The sequence below is a fragment of the Saccostrea echinata genome, unplaced genomic scaffold, assembly GCF_033153115.1.
Source record: "Saccostrea echinata isolate AGI-Se365-2 ecotype Australia unplaced genomic scaffold, CSIRO_AGI_Sech_v1 ptg000062l, whole genome shotgun sequence".
In the NCBI taxonomy this organism is placed as follows: domain Eukaryota; kingdom Metazoa; phylum Mollusca; class Bivalvia; order Ostreida; family Ostreidae; genus Saccostrea; species Saccostrea echinata.
The window spans coordinates 3,617,006-3,636,917 of record NW_026889811.1 but is presented as its reverse complement, the minus strand read 5'-3'; the positions used below and the strand labels follow the sequence as shown (position 1 = coordinate 3,636,917).

Here is a 19,912-nt window from a genome sequence, read left to right as displayed (position 1 = left end):
ATGGAGCCTAGTTGGGTACCTTAGTATTTTTTTGCTGATTTCTTGGTCCTTTTCTGGTTTGTGAAATCATCCATAAACTGCTATGGAAGCCAGGCAGATGTAGGAAGAGGGGGATGAAAGTAGCATTCTTCTTCATTTATTCTCTTTTAAACTGCTTTAACTTAGGTTTTCAATTTGACCATAACTATGCCTTTTACAAAGTAGTCAGGTGTGACTTTACTGTTGAGATGTGTAGAATGTCACTGAGTGTGAAGCTTGAACTGTTTATTGTCTTGTAGAACATTTGCCATTGTGAATCCCACAAGTCAGCCATATACCTTTGAGTGGTCGTGTGAAGACGAGGATGATGCTAAAAAACCCTCAGCATTTAAATGTCTCACCCCCAAGGGCAGCGTTAAATGTGGAAAGAAATACCAGGTAACCACAAACTTTGAATTTTCACTCTTTATTTTAGCTTTAGTTCAAGTTTTCTTTCCATTTCCTACATGTCTGTGATAAATATCTGATATATTTTGTGTTTTAGGTCTCTTTTGAGTTCACCTCTCAGGAGCTTACTCTGGTGGAATCCTTCTGGAGGTTCCACATTCCTGAGCAGAACATCAGTGTCCCATTCCTGTTGGTGGGTCAGGCCCGTGAACCAGATATTTCCATGGACAGATCTCACATGAACTTCAAAGCTCTCCTCATTGGTAAGCTGGTTTTGCAGTGGAAATAACTTGGTTAGAACAAATACAAACAGAATCATCAAGGTCAAAGTTAGACTAAATAGATTAATTTATTGTGTACGAGGGTGGTGTAGATTGGGTGTTTGCTGTATACGTGGGTAGTGTATATTAGGTATTTGTTGTGTATGTGGGTGGTGTACATTGGGTATTTGTTGTGTAGGTGGGTAGTGTATATTGGACATTCTCTTACAGGTCACGAGGCTGTGGAGACTGTGTACCTGATGAATAACGAGGACCAGCCATTCTTCTTCCAGTTTGAGGAGGATTCCTGTCATTCCGCTGGCTTTGCAGCTCACCTTGGGGTCAGTCCCATGTCTGCCACCATCCCTGCCAAATCTCGGTAAGATAGACACAAACATGTGTGAACTAAATGTTCAGCCATTCATTTACCTGCCATCATTCATACCCAAATGCTGAAGTTTTCTTTGTGCCTTTTAAACTTTCTAAAACTCTTTCATTTTCTTATTCTCATGTTATCTCACTCTTCTCATTGCTGCCATTATGTTTCTTTCTTGTTTTCCTATCTATTCTTCCTTCTCTCCTTCCTAAGTTCTCTCTATCTCCGTGGTTGTCAGGAGAGCTGGCATTTTTATCGTCCATTCCCTGGGGTTTTTGAGAAACTGAAGGTTTCACCAACTCGGGGCTTAATTCAGCCCAAATCCAGGTACATTTTGATCCTTCATCACTCACACAAGAATCATCATCTGTCCTCCATACAGACTCAAGTGTAGCTTCTTATTCTATTGAAGCAATTCTGATATGTATTCAATATAACAGTTACTTCAAGAATTAATTTCTTAGAGAGTATGTCCTGTATATCATTTTAAAACAAAAAAATTTCAGAATGCCAATAGAGCTGTACTTTGTGCCAAATTCTGACAAGGAAGTGAACTTTAACCTTGTGTGTAAGGTCAAACGCAAGGTGCTCCCTGTGACCTTAAATGTGAAGGCGGAAGGATATGCCATGAACTGTCAGCTGTTGTGTGAAGACTCCACAGGCGTCAACAAAGAGTTTGTGTCTGATGGAATTAACATCATTAGATTTGGAGAGGTAGAATGATGATAATACCTTTTTTGTTTTATATACAAAATATTCAGAAAAAATAAGTTTTTTTTCTGTTAAAATCTAAGAATTGTCTAGAAACGTTATGCAGGAAAAGGACTTATCCAATTTAATTTCAATATTTCACTTTTAATGTACAGGTTGAGGTGAATGAAAAACAGCTAAGGAACCTGACCATTCTGAACACAGGCAAGTTTAACTTTGATTACGAGTGGGAGCTACACATGTCCAACAAAAAGAGGGAGATGGTGACCATCGAGCCAATGAGTGGAGGAGTGGAGCATGGAAACCGGGTCAACTGTAAACTGACCTTCTGTCCTCCCTGTAGGACCACGCTCAAGGACACAGAAATTGTCCTCAAGGTATCAGTCTAATAATAAACTGATTATTTCCTCAAGTCCTCAACTCTTGTGTTACTTACAGTGAACGGAAAGACAGCACTTTGCTTATTCATGTAACTGGTATTCAGATGAACATGAGTTGTAGAGCTTGATTTGGCAATTTTTAATATATTTATTGTTTGTTTTCATTACAGATCTCTCATGGCCCTAGCTATGTGATAAACCTGGAGGGATTGGGTGTGACCCCAGGCCTGGGATTTTCCTTCCCCAGCTACAACTTTGGAAACTGCTTCATCATCAAACCTGGCATTCCACCCAAGACAAAAGTACTCACTCTCACCAACAAAGACAAGAAAGAAATCAGGTAACCAGATTGTAAAATTTAATTATCTTTTAATTTATATAGAGAAAGATAAGTATTTTGTCAGTATGCATTTCTGGACTTTTTTTTACAGTGTCGAGTGCCTGTATCCCAATAACGACTACCTGAGGCACACCTTTGAGAGTGGGATCTGTATTCCTCCCGGTAAATCCTATGACATGACCTTCACCTTCTGTCCGAGGGAGGCCAAAAAATATGTGGAAACTGTTCAGTTTGAAATCAATGGTTTATCAAAACAGAGTGTACAGATGATTGGCACTGGAACAGAATTAAAGGTATAGCTGAAATCATTGTCATTCTTAACAAACAGTAATGGGCTTATTTAAATAACTTACTTTATGAGAAGTCAATTCATGTTTTATGCAATATCAGATTCTCCACATGTAATCCTGCCTTAAAGCTGCCTTCAATCTAATGCAGTAAAATGTGTCCTTACACAACAAAAGAAAAGAATAAGAAATAGGAGGTTTTAAATTGATGATGAAATTGTTCAGTATGATGATATCTGAAAGTTGTGATCTTCAGGTTGAAGTTGCTGACCCTAAACACAAGATTGTGAACCTGGGAGCCTCAGAAGTTACCAAAAATTCTCCAAAGAAAAAGAAATTTATCCCAATTATCAACAACAGTCCTGCTCCAGTGACCTTTAACCTGGCCTTGACCCCAGAGACTCCTGCTCTTCAGTCAACAGGTGCCCTGACCATATCTCCTACAAACACTATCACCCTAGAACCGGGTGGCATGTGTAAAGTAGAGGTGGCCTTTGCCAGCAATACCAGAATTCCACAGTTCTCGGAGGAAGTGACAATGGAGTTTGCTGGTCAATATGAGACCTTGTTTGTAGTTAAAGGTCAGTGTTTGGGTATGGAGGTCAGTTTGGACACCACAGCAATCCCATTCCCTACTGTAGTCAAGGGCAGCTCCAGCTCGAGGAAACTCATCATGAGTAACACTGGGGACATGACAGCCAGGTGAGACACTGCACTGAGAGTGTATCTCAAATATCTTATCATATTTTTCAATGTTGTTACTTTCCTAAAGTTGATGTTATCTTTAGTTTTTTGCAATTATATTGTTATTCACCAAACTGATGTACATGTATGTTTCAGGTTTAAGTGGGACCTGAAGAAATTTCGTCCTGACTTCTCCATTTACCCAGTAGAGGGCTGCATCACTCCTGGCATGGATGTGACCTTTGAGGTCACCTTTGAACCTAAGGAAGCTGTAGCTGACATCAGATATGATGTAAGTCATTCAGTACCTACTCTCAATTCTAACTAAAATAAATGAAAAAAACTTATGTACCCATGTCTACGTACATAAAATTACGGATTGAATCTCTAAACTTGTAGAACCTGAGGTGCTTCTTGGAAGACCCTGTTACTAGGAAACCTGGAGTCCATCCTCCAGTAACCTTGACCTTAACTGGGGGATGTACAGCACAGCCCACCACAAAAGAAGTTCCTCAGCACTTCACCTGTCCAGTCCGTTCCACAGATGTAAAGTATGTCAGAATACCTGTCTCCTTCAGTGACCCAGTCTGTCAGATCATTTAAGTCAAAATTATTTCACATTTTAAATCTTATTTCAGGAATCTACAAATCACTAACAAGACTAACGCCCTGTGGAACCTGAAGCCTGTTATTGATGCTGAGTACTGGAGTGGTCCCCTGACCTTTACAGTGGAGCCCCAGACCATGAACAAACCCTACCCCATCTCATACCACCCCCTCACCATGACCCAGGAGGGCAAGAAACACACAGTAAGACAACAGTTTGAAACCCTTTCTGTTCTGTAAATACTTGATGCTTGATTGTTATGTAAACTGTATAATAAACTGTTATCATTGAGTGTCTCATTGTGTTTAGGGCACGGTGTTCTTCCCATTACCTGACGGCACTGGTCTTCTGTTTACTGTCAGTGGTACTGCAGAACCTCCCAAAATGAACGGAGGACAGAAAATTCTGAATGACATCCCCTGTAAGGTCCCTTTTGTAGAACACTTGCCTGTTGAGAACTGGCTGAAGCGGCCTCAGAGGTAAGGATGTGTTAGGTGGTGCTCCTACTGATAAGTCCTACTTGTAGTGAAACATAATATTTAACAAGGGATGACAATGTGATATCAAAGATGCTATGAATTGTCTGTAATTTTTAGGTTCTCTGTGAAGTGGGAAATCTTGAGACAGGATACCAGACAGGACACTTCTACCGACATTAAGGGCATGAGTTTTATTGATGTACCAGCTAATGGCAAAAAGGATTACAAGCTTAATGTATTCGCCTACAAAGAAACAACTTTACCTCTAAAGGTACAACGAACAGATTTTTATACAGCTGATGTTACTTCAAATTCAGAAAGAATTGTTTGTTTTCATTTTGAAGGCCTTAAATGTAAAGACTTGTACATTTACAACGATGATACTTTTCCCATTTGTAAGTACTGACTCTATAACTTCTCTATTATTAAAGGTTGTTTTTACAAATGATAAAACTGGAGAATACCAGTGGTATGAACTTCAGTACAAGTTCATCAAAGGTGGAACCATTGAAACAATAGAACTGACGACACCAGTCAGGCAGAGTGCATTTAAAAAGATCAAATTGGAAAACACCACCAAACAGGCCACCACATTTAACGTCCAGAATAATATCCCCGAGATTCTCATGCCAAACACATTCTCTGTTCCACCACAGTCCACGGTAAGATCTATTTGAATTAATACCCAATACTGATCATTTCCTCTCATCATTCTCTTTAAACAAAGCATAAAAGTTAGATACAATGTAAAATAAGAGTATGAGTATCCTGGAGATATTAGCATAAACAGAATGTCATAGATGGCAGTATAAAATAACCTTATGTTTTTTCTTTAGTATGAGTGTACCATTGAGTACCAGCCCCTGAAGGTTGGAGAGTCCCTACAGAGAATAGAGATGGTGTCTAATGACCTTGGGAGCTATGTTTATGAGCTGAAGCTCAAGGCTACACCAGCCAGACCTGAGAAAGCCCTGTACTTCAGAGCTGGCCTAGGACAAAGTCACATCCAGGTTGCCAAGTTCTTGAACTTTGCCAAACAAGCAAAAGCAGATTACACCTGCAAGGTAAGGATGACAACATTTCAAATTAGAGATGCTTTATGTGTTGAATAGAAATTGCTCATCCTTAGATAGAAAAGTTCATGACAAATATGTATACTCAGTAAATTAGCATTAAGAAATAAAATAAAGCCATGCAGTTTAACAGAATATTGGTCACCTCTGTGAGGATTTCCTTGTACCCGTATATTGATACTGATATTGATGATGGTTGTTTTTAGGTGGACAATAATGATTTCCACACAGAGAAGACGGTCGCGGCAGCTCCAGGAGCCCCAGGTGGCACAGAGGTAGCACTAGATGTGACCTTTGAACCCTCCAAACTAGGAGAACAGAGAGCATTACTGACTATCAGTTCACCACAGGGAGGGGAATATGTCTTCCCTCTTTTTGGAACCTGTGTACCACCCAAACCACAGGGTCCTTATGTAGTAAAAGCTGGATCCACCACCTCCATTCCATTCCGTAATGTATTCCACCAGCAGACAGCCTTTACATTCCAGGTAGATAATCCAGCTTTCCACCTCACCAAGCAAAGTGAGAACGTTAAGCATCGTAAAGAGTACAAAATTGTTGTTGGATTTGATGGAAACGACAGTGGAACAAAAGCTGGAGTGATGGGCAAACTGATTATCACCTGTCCAAAGTCAGCTGGTGGCAGTAATGTACAGTGGGTGTATTACCTGAAAGGAGTCACCGTGTAAATATAGTGCTCAGAAACCTTTAAATGTGATAGAATCAACTTTGAAGTGTTATTTACATAAATGTTCCGTCCATGGAATTTGTACTGTGATAATTTTTTATGTATTTCCTGTAAGGTTGTTTTTCTATTTATTTTTGAAAATCTCAATTGTTTGGAAATATTCTATGTCTTATAATAGATTTGAATTTTTTATGAAGTTTCTCATATTGAAATTGTCAATCTTATACATGTATGTGTAAATAAAATATTGAATTGTACATGTGATTTTTAATAATTTACATTCCACACATATTTTGCTTATAAAATGTGTGGAAAGCTTCAGCATTCAATATACCATAACACAGATGGGGAGGTCAAAAGGTTAAATTATGAATTTTATTTTGACATCACAAATGCTGAATGCCATTGCAAGTGCAGCATCGTAGGCAAATTGAAATTCACGCTCCCATTGATGAGTGTAAGGGTGGTAGCTGTTGCAATGGCTCTTCCATTAATAGTAATTTACCTAAAGGATAATACAGGGATTTTGAAATATAAATCATTTTTGCCGATTAGGCAGCGAGTTAAAAAATGTAGTACATTGTACAAGCATTGAATTACTTGTTTTTGAAAGATGTAGTCTCATATAACTGCAATGGTGTGCGCAAAATAAAAAAAAAATTGAGTATTGTGCTAATGTGTGATACCTGAAAGCCTGTTACTCAATTTGTGCATCTTTCAAAAATAATGATTAATACTTAAATATTTGCTAGAAGATTCAGTATGCACCTGATCATGGTCAGAGATCTATAACATGGTGTACTATAAAAGGAGAAATTCTGTTGAGAATTGAATTCATTTATTTTGTTGATAGTGTTGATTAACCATACTTAATCCCCAACCAAATTTTACCCAGTTACTGTAACAAGAGGCCCAAGGGCCTTGAATCACTGACAAATTGTACAACCTATCACTTCTATTTGATACCCAGAAGTATCCTGTTTTTTTTTTTTCAAATAAAGCCTTAAAATTCCAAAAGTAGGTCATCATGACCTACATTTTGGTTAAAACACTCTGAGAACCCAAGATGAATCAATTGACAAAGTTTGATGATTCGAAGCCCCTTATTATCTTAAATATTCAGATATACTCATGAGATTCCAAAAGTAGGTCACTGTGACCTACTTTTTGATAAACATACTTCAAGACCCCAAATTGCCTCAACTAATGAAGTTTTGATGATTAAGTCTCTTATTATTTGAAAAATTTAGATATTGCCTTAAAATTCCAAGAGTAGGTCACTGACCTGCTTTTCAGTTGACACATTATGAAGACTCAAAATACATCAACTGACAAAGTTTACTGATTCAAAGCCAATTGGTATCTTTATATTTAAATTTAGTCATAAAATTTTAAAAGTAGGTCATGGTGACCTACTTTTCAGTTAAGAAACTCTGAGGACCCAAGATGCATCAACTGACAAAGTTTGATGATTCTAAGCCAATTAATACCTGAAATATTTAAATATAGCCATGAAATTTCAAATGTAGGTAATGGCGACCTACTTTCACTTGATATCTCTGAGGCCCAAGATGCATCAATGGAAAAGTTTGGTGATTCCAAGCCAGTAAGTAGTACCTAAAATATATAATTATAGCCATAAAATTTCAAAAGTAGGTCATGGTGACCTACTTTTCAGTTGACATACTCCGATGACCCAAGATGCATCAATTGACAAAGTTTGATGATCATAGGCCTTAAAATGTCCAAAATATGCCCTTAAAACAATTTGAAAACCAATGCCTGCAAAATTCAAAAAGTAGGTCACTGTGAGCTACTTTTTGATAAATAGGCTTTAAGGCCCGAAGATGCATCAACTTACAAGGTTTGATGATTCTAAACCTCTCAGTTTCTGAAATAATGACCTTAAATGTTTTGAAAAGGATTAGCCACAAATTCAAAAAGTAGGTAAGGGTGACCTACTTTTCATTTGACATACTCTGAGGACCCAAGATGCATCAACCAACAAAGTTTGATGATCATAGGCCTAAGAGTGACCAAAATATGCCAGTAAAATAAATTTGAAAACAAATGCCTGCAAATTCAAAAAGTAGGTAATCATGACCTACTTTTGAGTCAACATGATATGAGGTCCTAAGATGCATCAACTGACAATATTTCATGATCCTAGTGCTTAAAGTAGGCAAAATATCAAAGTTTTCACAAACTATAATTTTTGGTCAACTTTGAAGTGACCTTGAGAACAAGCCCTATGCCCGAGGGTGATGCTTTGAACAATTTTTAATCTACAATTTCCTCATCCTTGTGTGCAAGTTTTGATGATAATCTGCCCAGTGGTTCTTGAGAAGATTTTTTAGCAACCAGTACTTTTGCTTTTATTTTCCTAACTATCTCCCCTTGTTTAAGGATCACGTTTTTAGTATAAATGAGAGCCCTTGGGCCAAGGATACTCATGACAAGTTTGATAAGAATTAGCCAAGGGGTTTTTGAGATATGGCCCATATTCTAAAAAGTTTATGCACACCCCACAAATGGCCATAACATTAGCTCTTTGAGCCTTTGGCTCAGAAGAGCTAAAAATATGGTAATTTGTAATACAAAAGCATGTCCCAACAAAGTCATTTAAGATTATAAATCAATGAAATTCTATCCCCACAAAGTCTCTGCTTCTACAGTACATATTGGTACTTTTTGATTCATACTTTGTACATGAAGATCACCAAATTTTTGCAAACACCTTATTTTCATGATAAAAATATTTCACATTTTTGGTGAGACAAAATTTTCACGAATTCTGGTTATTGTTGTATTACCTGTACTAATGTATATTACCTATACTAATACACGTTATAATGAAATTTTCATGAGAAGTCTAGCTCGCTTAATTATGCCAAAATATAGTTCTATATATGCCAAATAAAACAAGAGATTTACAGTAATTTTTCCCTCATAAGCAGATGGAGAGAATGATGGTGCTGAGGCAAGCCAATATATTTACTATGTACATTAACCAGAACAATTTTCAGATCTCTTAAACATACTTTTCAACAACCTTTGATATGGTCTTATTGAATGTTATAATATAAGCATATGAAGATAAGCAACGGACCAAAATTGGAACAATCATCAACTATCGGTAGGCCTTTTTTGAACACCATGATACATTTCTTGTGGGTTTCATAGACTTCAAAGTATCCAAGATATGTATCAAAATCAATTTGATAATGAAAAGCTGCAAATCGAAAAAGACATGACCTACTTTTGAATCAACATAACCCAAGGTATTAAAATGTATCAACAGACAAGCTTTGATGATCCTGGCTTCACAGTGTGCAAAGTTTCAACAAACTATTATTTTGGGTCAACTCTTAAGGAGGAATGCCACACCAAAATTTAATCTGCTCTAAGGTAATGCCTTAGTCAATTTTTAATCTACATTATATACATCTTCATCACTATGAATGTTTGGTGATAATCTGAATAACTCAAGATATGGCTCACAAATACAATGCACAAGGCCATAGCAGTTGCTCCTCAGAAGTGCTAATAATAGAAAGAACTCCAAATGAAATTTCCAAACTTTAATAGCAACATGATAACAAAAGGTGTGACAATAATGATGACACAAAACACATGTAAACATATATCAAGCTATTCAATAAAACAGGAATTTTTACATTGGTCTTGCAATTAAAATTTTGAGGCATTTTTTTGAAATGCTTAAAAACAGCTGTACTTTTAAATGCCCAATTTGTTCAGTAAAATTTCAAATTTATTCGGGGTGAACATGAAACATTAGAACAACATGTACATACATTTAAAGCTGAGATCTGGCATTAAGATACCACCAACAACTAAGTTCCGAAAAATTGCTGAGGAATGAATAAACATTTTACTGCCATTGATATTTTTTCTGTAATATAATGTATATTCATGATTCAGTAAACCATCGTACTTCATGTGCCATGTAGAGGAGAATGTTGGATCTGAGATTCCTATAATACAACAGAAATAAAACAGCACACAATAATTCTCCTAGTAACCTACCCCTAGTAATTAGAAGAGAAATAAAAGGCCTGGATGGATTTCTGTTTCCTATGATGATAACCCTGAGGAGGCAATGCAATTAAACATCCTATGGTCATGATATATCACAGAAAATATAGCTACAAAATAAAATGGCCTAGTCATACAGAGTAAACAAGCTGCAATACAAATATGGATCAGATCCAAGATTGTTGCGTCCATAAAATTTCTCATCCAGAGGGCCAGAATAAATATGATTACACCTAATGTTCCCCAGCATCAAAGCGGTGATCCAGTGGCTTGGGCATTCTTAAGAAAACTGTCCATACTTTGTTTGAGATCCTCAGCTTCTTTCTTGAATTTCGTTTCTATTTGTGATAAAATGTCTGGTGAGGTCTCGAATTTCACCTTGTTAGAGTCTTCTTCCTTTATCTTGTTCATAACCCACTCCATTCCGTTTCTTCCCTGAATTATCAAATGAAAGACGAATTACTGAAATGTGTTACTTATAATATAATACCAAACTTTTCACAATTAAAGTCATTCCTAAATTTTAAAGAGCAGAAAAACTTATTAACTTGAAAATTGAAATGATATACATTCTGTGTATTTTTCATTGTAAATATTGCCAAAGATAATTTACCTTCTGTGCATTTTTTTCAAAGTTTTCTATAAGGAGTTTTTCCAGGTAACCAGACAAAAAAGGCACATTCACTTTGACTACGGATTGTTGTTTCAGACAGGTTCTATAGGAGAAATAGAAAATTCATTAAAATATTCATATGCTCTACACATGTTCTAGCATTCTAGCTAACCTGTAAATATGATACACTGTTTAAAGGTCCCTGTCATGTCTTCGCCTATTTTTGATGACATAGAAGTAAGTGATTAAAATAACTGGTTAAAATTCCTAGTATTTCCCGTTAATGCAGATAATAAAATATTCAGGTGTTCATTTCAATCACAATTTTCCAGATTTTCTTTCAATGAGAAATCTTCAGAAGTAATAAATCATGGCACAGTTCACAGCATCTAGTCTCCTTACAGGACTTAAATCTCCATCAGGACTATCAATTTATATGAATTAAATGAAGCAGCCAAGCATTCCATGGTGTGTGTTAAATTTGGAACAACTAGAGTCCAGACTGAAGGCATTTCCAGGAACTAGAAAACTGGTAGCACAAACAGATACAAATATACTTTTACTCCATGAAAAGGTTGCTATAGGTTCATCTAATCAAGATTTCCTTCAATAGTGTTGAGTTTTCTTATAAATTTCCTCTATACCTCTATACCAATGTTATATTTTTAAATTCTTTGCCACTACATGATATTGTTTCTAGTTGTTTTTTTTTCATTAGTTGTAAAGACAGGAAACTGTTAAAGCCTAACTTGTTCAGCATTTCTCAGGCAACTTTTAGTTCTCCACACTTTACAAGAATAGTTCTCCACAGTAATTACTTACTTGGACTTGTCTTGTGGATGGGGAAAATACTCCAAATGTTCATGAACTGACACTAAATGTCCCAGAGTCAGCTAAAAATAAAACATAGATCACTTCAATATTTTTGGCATCCACTAACAATGCAGGGTTTGACAATGAATTTGAAAATGCAGTGGTCCATATGAATAGTTACATGTAGTTATAAAGTACTAATCTTTATATAATTGAAAGCTTTTCTTATTACAGGAATTTTCTTATATTACACTCTGGGAAGTGTGTTGGTGTCAAACCCTGGTATGTTCTTAGATTAGAAATAACCAATCATATAGTTTACACTGCTTGAAATAAAAAAAGTCTACATAAAAAAATTTAAAAGGTATGCCTTTTTGATTTAAAATGACATACATGCAATGATTAAGCTTTTTAAATTAAATTTTTTGACAGCTAGCCAAAAATTTATTAGAAACAAATTAACTCAATTCCTATCATTTATAACTTCATGAATGTGCTTAGCAAAGCTTTTGCATATCAAATTAATGTGCTAAATAAAAATGAAAAACATTGAACAATAGATCATTCATCTCTGTATCATACCATATACAAAGAAACTACTGTGTCATTGACAACAATTAGCTAACATGCATTACAAGGCTACATTTACATTTAGTTGGTAATGTATGCATTCAGATCTGATACTAGTGTCATAGAGATTTAGTTAATCTTACTTACCTAGTATTATAAATGGCTTCCGGCATCTCAACTTCTACATGACATACCTGATATATTACAGACTGCAAAAACTCCCAATCTTTTGCTTGTTTTACCAAAGAACTTTTTTTATTCCCCTGAATACTCACATTTTTAGACTGAAGCCTGAATGTGGACTGTGTTGTATCAAGCTTGGAGTGCTCACTGATATGCATTCCATGACTACTGGCTCCTAAAAGCTAGCAACAAATGACAAAGGTGTTAGCATGCAAGTTAAAAGGAAGAATCTAGCTTACAGCCATAAGAGACATACATCCGGGAGTTATAAGGCAGGGTTTACAGAAATCAAAAAATTAGTACATATATAATATACAATGACAATGCCGTACCTGGATAGCATGCAATCATTACAACATATCATGCATCTTCTAATATCCATTACTTACATTACGGGATTCTAATTTCAACAGTTTATTTCTGGGATTTAATGTTGAGTGTTCACTGATGAAATTTTTCTCTGGTGTGCCAATTATCTGAATGCATTGAACATGTTTTTATATATACATGTATATCTTAATTCTATGACACTACTAAATACTAGAAACATAAGATTCCCTCCTTGAATTACAGATATTCAGAATACAACAGTCAGCCATTCCTAAGTGTTTATATTCAGCTCTTCCAGATGCACCACTTTAAAGGGTTTTTATCACGCTTCTAAATTTCTTTTAAAATTATCACAATTACATTCTTCTTGCATATCATTTTCATTTTACCGTTTAATTGGCTTTAAACAGTCGTAATTAGATTATTTAGGAATCTCTTGGGAGTAATCCACTAATTAGATACAGTTCACGTGGTACTAAAACATCATCAGTGTTTTCCCTTTATTTCAAAGTAAAGGGTTAGAGATCAATTGTAACAAGGTTTGGGTTGAAATTTATGACAAATTTCTGTGGACCTTACAACAATTAAATTTTGATTTTTTTTTTATTTCAAAGCGGCATTTTTATCAATTGAAGCAGTCAATTTAGCCAGTAGTCGGTTCTTAGGGAAAACACTGATCATAGGTGTCAACACTCAAATAGGTCATTGAAAGAACATATACAACAAAAAAGATAAGACATTAAAACAATCAACTATACATCATGGATGGTTGAAATTATGACATTGATTATGTCCCTTGATTATGGATGTTCATTTTTTTAATTAATAAGTAGGGGTGCAACGATACACTAACCTCACGATACGATACGTATCACGATACATAACAAAGTTAAAAAGTCTTTCAAGTTTGTCATCATATTTTTTTGTTTAACTTGACAGGGTTATACAAAATGTTCATATTTTTTTTATAATAATTAAAATAAAATTTTGTTAACATGAATTGGATTGTTAGGTAGATCTATGAGTTGTGTCAACATTCTAAACCAATGATGAACATTTACAGGGAACTACAGGGACCTTTCCTAATAATCTTCCTTTTAAATTGGAATGAAAAAGGAAGACATTCATTCTTTTATTCCTTTTATTTACGTAGAAAACCAGTTGTCATATTTCTCGTGTTAATACGTTTTAGTCAACAAGACAGCGAATTTTCATCGAAATACACACGTGATGGAATATCGTGTATTACCAAAGAAAACGTTTAGATCTAAAGGGTTAATCATTTGTCTAAACATAATAACTTATAATCACATCAAGTCCCTCTCCGTGTTAAATCTGAGGTCTGTAAGATGCTGGAGATGAGTTTAACTGCCGTAAACGTTATCGGCGAGCTCACGTTGTGCGCGGAAGCCATTTGGAAATAGTAAAGAAGGAAATAAAAAGGACAAAACGGATAATTCTGGACCGATTGAACCGAACCGCGATATCAGTTTAGCGTATCGTGAATTGAACCGTGGAAAAACATACCGCGATATACCGTCAAACGGTTTATCGTTGCACCCTTATTAATAAGAACCTCTAGCATAGAGATTCAGAAGTAACCAGGGAAATATCCAGACAAATAGAGAGGAAGTGAAGAAAAAGCCTTGACAACTCTGGACATTGAATGAATAGAATCATTACTAACAGTTACATTTTGAGTTCGTAATTATTTTAAGAAGTTAATATCTCGTTTATTTCCCATGAAAACTTTTACACTGCAAAGCAAGCCACCTCTAAACACAAGAAGTACTTCATTTGACCAGGATTGACACCTATGATGTCAGAGCAATGCTGCATACCACTGGCAATCAAAATATTGAGAAATCAAACTTTGAATCACTGAAACATGGCCAAGAATATGAATTTTTTTGCAAAGAAATTTAAATGAATGATTTTAATATAAGCATTTAAACTTTGATATATATCAAAAAATTTGAGTCATGATGAAATCCTATAATAAAAGATTATAGTACAGATCTATTCTGCTACTTCATGTACTAAACCACATATCCTTTTCTTCAATGATAAGCTATATCACACAGTAAATAATTTATGTAACTATACCTAACAAGATCTCCAAATAGCTATACACAGTGTCTTATGTTTGAGCTTTTGTCTAGTTATTACAAATTCTGGGATTTTTTTTACATTTGTCTTCAAGAAAATAATTATTTGAATTTCTATATTGTATAAACTTACTTCCAGTGTAAAATTGACAATCCTAATGTTACAGTATAAGAAACTTGGTAAAAATCATGACTTGAAAAGCAATTTTCACATCTTTATCATAATGTATTAAATGGTGATAACTACTTGCTATTTTAACAAATGGATTGTTATGTAATCTACATACCCGGGCAGCTACATCAGGTAATGGGAATTCTGTGGAAAGCAGACGATGGGTCTGTATGGTTCCCTTTGGACAAACTGTACGATCTACAACATCTACACCATATACTGCAGGGTTACATGGATTGGGGTATTTACGGAAAGCTGCTCTCACAACTTCCTCCCATGGATGTCTGAAATATTGATAGAAATTTTTATCAATGGTTTTTTAAATAGGTAAATCACATACCTGTGGGGTAACCGTTAATAATCAAAAGGAGAGAATAATATGGTGATGATGACAAAACTATTATGAAACAGTGAAAGTTCAAAAGAAAATCTTAATCCAATGAAAAATCTTTTTATTTTCACGAACTCATTCATTTTTTTTTCAATATTACGCAATGCTCATCATTGACCATGTTCACACACGTGAATGAAGGTCGATCGAAGTTCTACTCAATATTAAGAATAAAAAATGTGATATGATTGATTGACGACAAAATATTAATAAATTCAGACGTGTAAGATTAAAAAAAAATTTCAAACTTACTCGAAAACATGTTCTGAAGACCAAGAGGACATAATTAAAACCTCACACTATCACCTTCCTAAACTGACTGCCGAATCACAGATGTGTATTCAGTTTATGACACCGCAATAAAAAATAGATCTCAATAGGAAATGACTGTATTTTGTGATCCTATGTATATACATAAATTTAAAAGTTTGAAATACATTTCTTTTCCTATTGATTTATTATTTTTTCTTTTAAATTAGCTGAATATTGAACAATCTGAAAAAGTGGAATTTTTCATCACTGACACACGGAATGATGCGTATTAATAAGGTTTCAAAGGTCACCCGGTGTGGGAGCCGGAAGAGGGGCGTTCTCAACATGTAAATTATTTGCTGTCGATTTTAGTAATTTTGGAAAAAAGTAATTATGTTGAACACATTGAATGTTAATTATATTCACATTTCTTATTTTATTCAAATATTTTGGGGAAAAATACTGTCGCCCAGAAGGTGGAATTGAACCACTCCGACGCTAATCGGCTACAGGTTTGAAGCCTGCACCCCGGACCACCGAGGTTCATCCGGGCACTTTCAACTTGCTACTGAGTTTTTATTATACCAGCAAGGGTTGGTTGCTTTGAGCTTAAAGTCTTTACTATTTACATGTTAGAAAAGGCTTATTTAAAAAGGCACTTGTTGTTGACATATTTTCATATTCTTTAAATATTTGTAAATTCTTGTTATAAATCATTTTCTTGTTTTGTTTTAATAATTAAAAATTGCTAAATGTGCATTATATTTTTTCTTTTCCGAGACAATATTTATGTGTACCATTATTTAGTGGTGGTATCAGTTATCGTTCTTTGTATCTTGGATTTTTATTTATTTATTCTTTTATTTATTCCTTTTTTATGTCAGTTTCTTAATTTTGTCTCAGTATTTTTTTCATTATCGTTCTAATTTACTAATTTGGTGATTTTACACAAAATTTCACAAGAACAACTAAATCTAGTACCCCCCTCCCCAGAGGGGAGACAGATTGAAGGACTGGAACTGATCTCTTCCACGAGATGAAATTTATAGAAAAGAAATCCAATTTAAATAGATATTTTTAAAAGATGATTTAATTGTTGTCACTTTTGTAAAACTGTTATAGAAATGAATTGAACATATTTTATTGATAAAATTCAGTCAAAAAGGATCAGATACAAGTTATGGAACTTAGATAATCTTTTCCTATTTAAAACAACATTTTATTTTTTAAAAAAAAATCGTATATAAAAATGATCTTCTACACATACAAAGTAGTATCAAAACAAATGGAATGAAATTTTTCATTAAAATTCATAAAATATATATATTTTCTTTGTGATTTTCTTCTTCTTTTTTTCAAATGAAAAACGACCAAATTAATTGAAAAATGTTTAAATAATCTTAATCTTATATCTTAAAAGTTCTATATTTTGTGCATCGGCGAATGAATCCCCACAACCACCACCACCATGCACTCATTGTTGCACAAAATGCAGTTATAGAAGATACAATACATTTTATATATGACTTGTCCTACATATAAAGGCAAAAGTTAATATTATCCTTTGGACACGTATTGTTGTAATCCTGTCAATGTAGTTATAGTACAAGAAGGACTATGCGAATTTTTACATGAATGTTTTGAATTAGGTTCTTAAAAAATTAGTCAGTATAAACGCTTTTTCACTGGACGTGCTTATCTTTTGGTAAATGGCTCTAGGTGTTTATTTAATGTAACTACACTTTTCTTTAGTTTCAAATATTTTACTTGTACAATTTTTTTTTAATTTAATTTCACAACAACCACTTTTTTTAACTTGAAAAATTATATTGTAGTATTGTTGAAGGATTGTTAGTAACTATAAACCGTTTAACCTCCCCCATTTGCTCCCTTAAGTTCTCTAATTTTTGTCTAACCAAAATAAATAAATAAATAGATAAATGAAAAAATTAAGTAAAATAAGATAAAATAATTTTCAAATTAAATACCCTGATTGAATCATCGAAGCCACGAGTTTTATGCCCGTTTGTGGAAATAGAATGGACACAAAACCCGTGGTTTTCGACGATGTGATTGAATATGAAAGACGATTTTTCTATTTACTCTGAAATAAAACAAAATAATTTTTAAAATTTACCCTGACTGAATATGAAAAAGTAATTTTCTATTTAATCCGAAATATTCAAATAAATATACTATTTGAATAATCGTTAAATTTATTGTTGGATGCAGTGGTAAGTGAAATCAGATCCTTTGATCCGCTCACATGCATAGATCGCTAAATAAGGGGCCTTGTGTAGCGGATCTATGTGAGCGGATCAAAGGATCTGATTTTAATCAGATTATAAGTGAGCCCATGGTATATCAGTATATTTGATTTCACACGTGTAATTATACATGTACAAATGTAATTCGTTGTTAAGAGTAAAATTTGTTAATTTTCTATACAGATATATTTTCCTTTTATTCTTATACTCAAGATTTTGAGTGTATCAACTAGATGTGTGTAACTGAATTTGACAGCTCACCATACAATTTGATATTTTAATAACTACAACCCTCCCAGTTTTAGCGACTGTCATGCATGACTTTTGTTTCAATGTAATTATAAAGCTGATTACGTTATCTTGATAGTACTATATGTATATCTTAGCGTCATTCACATCCTGTCACTGGGAACTTTGTGACTTTCTGTAAATTCCAATTAGTCATTTATAGCTTCTATATAATGCTTTGTTAGTGAATTTTTATTGTTTATTCTCGTCAATGCTATACACTCATGGAATAAATTTGGAAATCACACGCTTGGCTTCAATTTTTGGGTGTAACATTCGTCAATAAACCATATTTTTCTGTGCTAAATCGCTGTAAGTTCTCAGTAAATTATGCCGACCTTCTTGCATTTACACAAATATCGTTGGAGTTTATGTTTTTCTTTTCTTTTTTCCCTCTCAATTGAAATTGCGATCGGTCATTCATGAAGAAGAGACAACAAATTATTAATAAACTAGAGGCACTGTGAGCACTGAGCTCACCAAATGATACTTCACGCCTCCCATATGATTATAATGGCAAAGTCCATGTTCTGCTATGCATGGGTGTCCAATCGATCAAATGGAAAATAGGAGGCACACAATGGCACTATGTAACAAAGATTCTGTGAAAATCTCATTAAATATTCAGTGGTATTAAAGGAGTTGCGAATAAGAGATGGGTACCCTAAATCGTAACGGACGGACGTACAGACAGACGGACTGATACACCATAAAACTATACACACCCCTTGCTTTTCAAGCATATATAGATCTGTAAACATTATGACCATTTTTAAATTGTGGTATATACAGGCCCGTAGCAACGGTTCAAAAGTTGGGGGGGGGGGGCAACTTCCCAAAAAATCTGAAAAGCAAAAAAAAAAAAAAAAAAAAAAAAAACACCCCCCTCAATAAAAAAGAAAAAAAACCTTAAACTCACCAAAAAGTGAGGGGAGCCAATTTACGGAAATAATCTGACAAGCAAAACAAAAAACAAAAACAAAAACAAAACATAAATAACAGTCTAAATCGTTGAAATTACCAGTGCTTAGCCATACTGCAACAACAAAAAAAGGGGGGGGCAACCAGCTTATAAAGGAAAATTTACTGTGTAGCAAAATACTATACTCAGAAAAAGTCCCCCCCCCCCGCGTTCTACGGGCCTGTAATACATGTAATTCAAAGCTAATGAATAACTTCATTTAGTTTATCACAATATTTCGTGTATGTATGCACATTAATGCCAGTCAACTATAAACCATTTTCGGAAGGAATAAATTTAATAAAAAGAAATGAATATCAATAATTATTGCTTGTGACATCAAAAACACCGCTGTTCTGATATGGAAAGACATGTTTACCCCTTTAAATCAAATTTAGTAACATATCAAATCTCCACTGATTTCTCAACATTAAGGACTCTCTTAACAGAACACACTAGAGAGTTTTTTTTATTCAGTAAGAGTGAGCTGCTCTTAGATTAAGATTCTGCAGAATATTACACGATTTATTTGATCAATTGTTCAGCATTCTCACCATTTTATCCAAGATAAATAAGCTGAAAAAAAAATTACACATA

The 19,912-nt window shown here is 34.5% G+C and overlaps 2 protein-coding genes and 1 non-coding gene across 5 annotated transcripts in view; 1 reads left to right on the top strand and 2 right to left on the bottom strand.

Moving 5' to 3' along the window:
* The window catches only part of LOC133175443 (hydrocephalus-inducing protein homolog), a 38,507-nt gene extending 31,939 nt beyond the window's left edge, over positions 1 to 6,568 (top strand). The window contains 17 exon segments of the mRNA XM_061310548.1: positions 279 to 417; positions 524 to 689; positions 918 to 1,065; positions 1,276 to 1,389; positions 1,569 to 1,776; positions 1,929 to 2,150; positions 2,324 to 2,493; positions 2,585 to 2,786; positions 3,037 to 3,482; positions 3,621 to 3,756; positions 3,864 to 4,015; positions 4,103 to 4,274; positions 4,381 to 4,550; positions 4,668 to 4,821; positions 4,982 to 5,212; positions 5,387 to 5,614; positions 5,830 to 6,568. Of these exon segments, the coding sequence (XP_061166532.1) occupies positions 279 to 417; positions 524 to 689; positions 918 to 1,065; positions 1,276 to 1,389; positions 1,569 to 1,776; positions 1,929 to 2,150; positions 2,324 to 2,493; positions 2,585 to 2,786; positions 3,037 to 3,482; positions 3,621 to 3,756; positions 3,864 to 4,015; positions 4,103 to 4,274; positions 4,381 to 4,550; positions 4,668 to 4,821; positions 4,982 to 5,212; positions 5,387 to 5,614; positions 5,830 to 6,312 (3,541 nt within the window). The 3' untranslated portion in view covers positions 6,313 to 6,568.
* Positions 6,569 to 9,877: 3,309 nt separating this feature from the next.
* LOC133175538 (PRELI domain containing protein 3B-like) lies at positions 9,878 to 15,895 on the bottom strand. Of its 3 annotated transcripts, XM_061310657.1 has the most exons (7): positions 15,800 to 15,895; positions 15,272 to 15,440; positions 12,936 to 13,022; positions 12,639 to 12,728; positions 11,803 to 11,873; positions 10,981 to 11,083; positions 9,878 to 10,802 (listed from the first exon to the last, which is right to left on the bottom strand). In XM_061310657.1, the coding sequence occupies exons 1-7, from the start codon at positions 15,829 to 15,831 to the stop codon at positions 10,617 to 10,619; spliced, it is 738 nt and encodes a 245-aa protein (XP_061166641.1). In that variant the 5' UTR covers positions 15,832 to 15,895; the 3' UTR covers positions 9,878 to 10,616. The 3 variants fall into 3 exon arrangements, with proteins under 3 accessions (XP_061166641.1, XP_061166640.1, XP_061166639.1); XM_061310656.1 differs by lacking the exon at positions 12,639 to 12,728 and having other exon boundaries at positions 15,800 to 15,846; XM_061310655.1 differs by lacking the exon at positions 12,936 to 13,022 and having other exon boundaries at positions 15,800 to 15,846.
* A 370-nt stretch (positions 15,896 to 16,265) lies between these two features.
* Positions 16,266 to 16,352, bottom strand: Trnastop-uca (transfer RNA opal suppressor (anticodon UCA)). The gene has a single exon. It is a non-coding gene; the product is annotated as a tRNA-Sec (tRNA).
* Between the last annotated feature and the right edge of the window lie 3,560 nt (positions 16,353 to 19,912).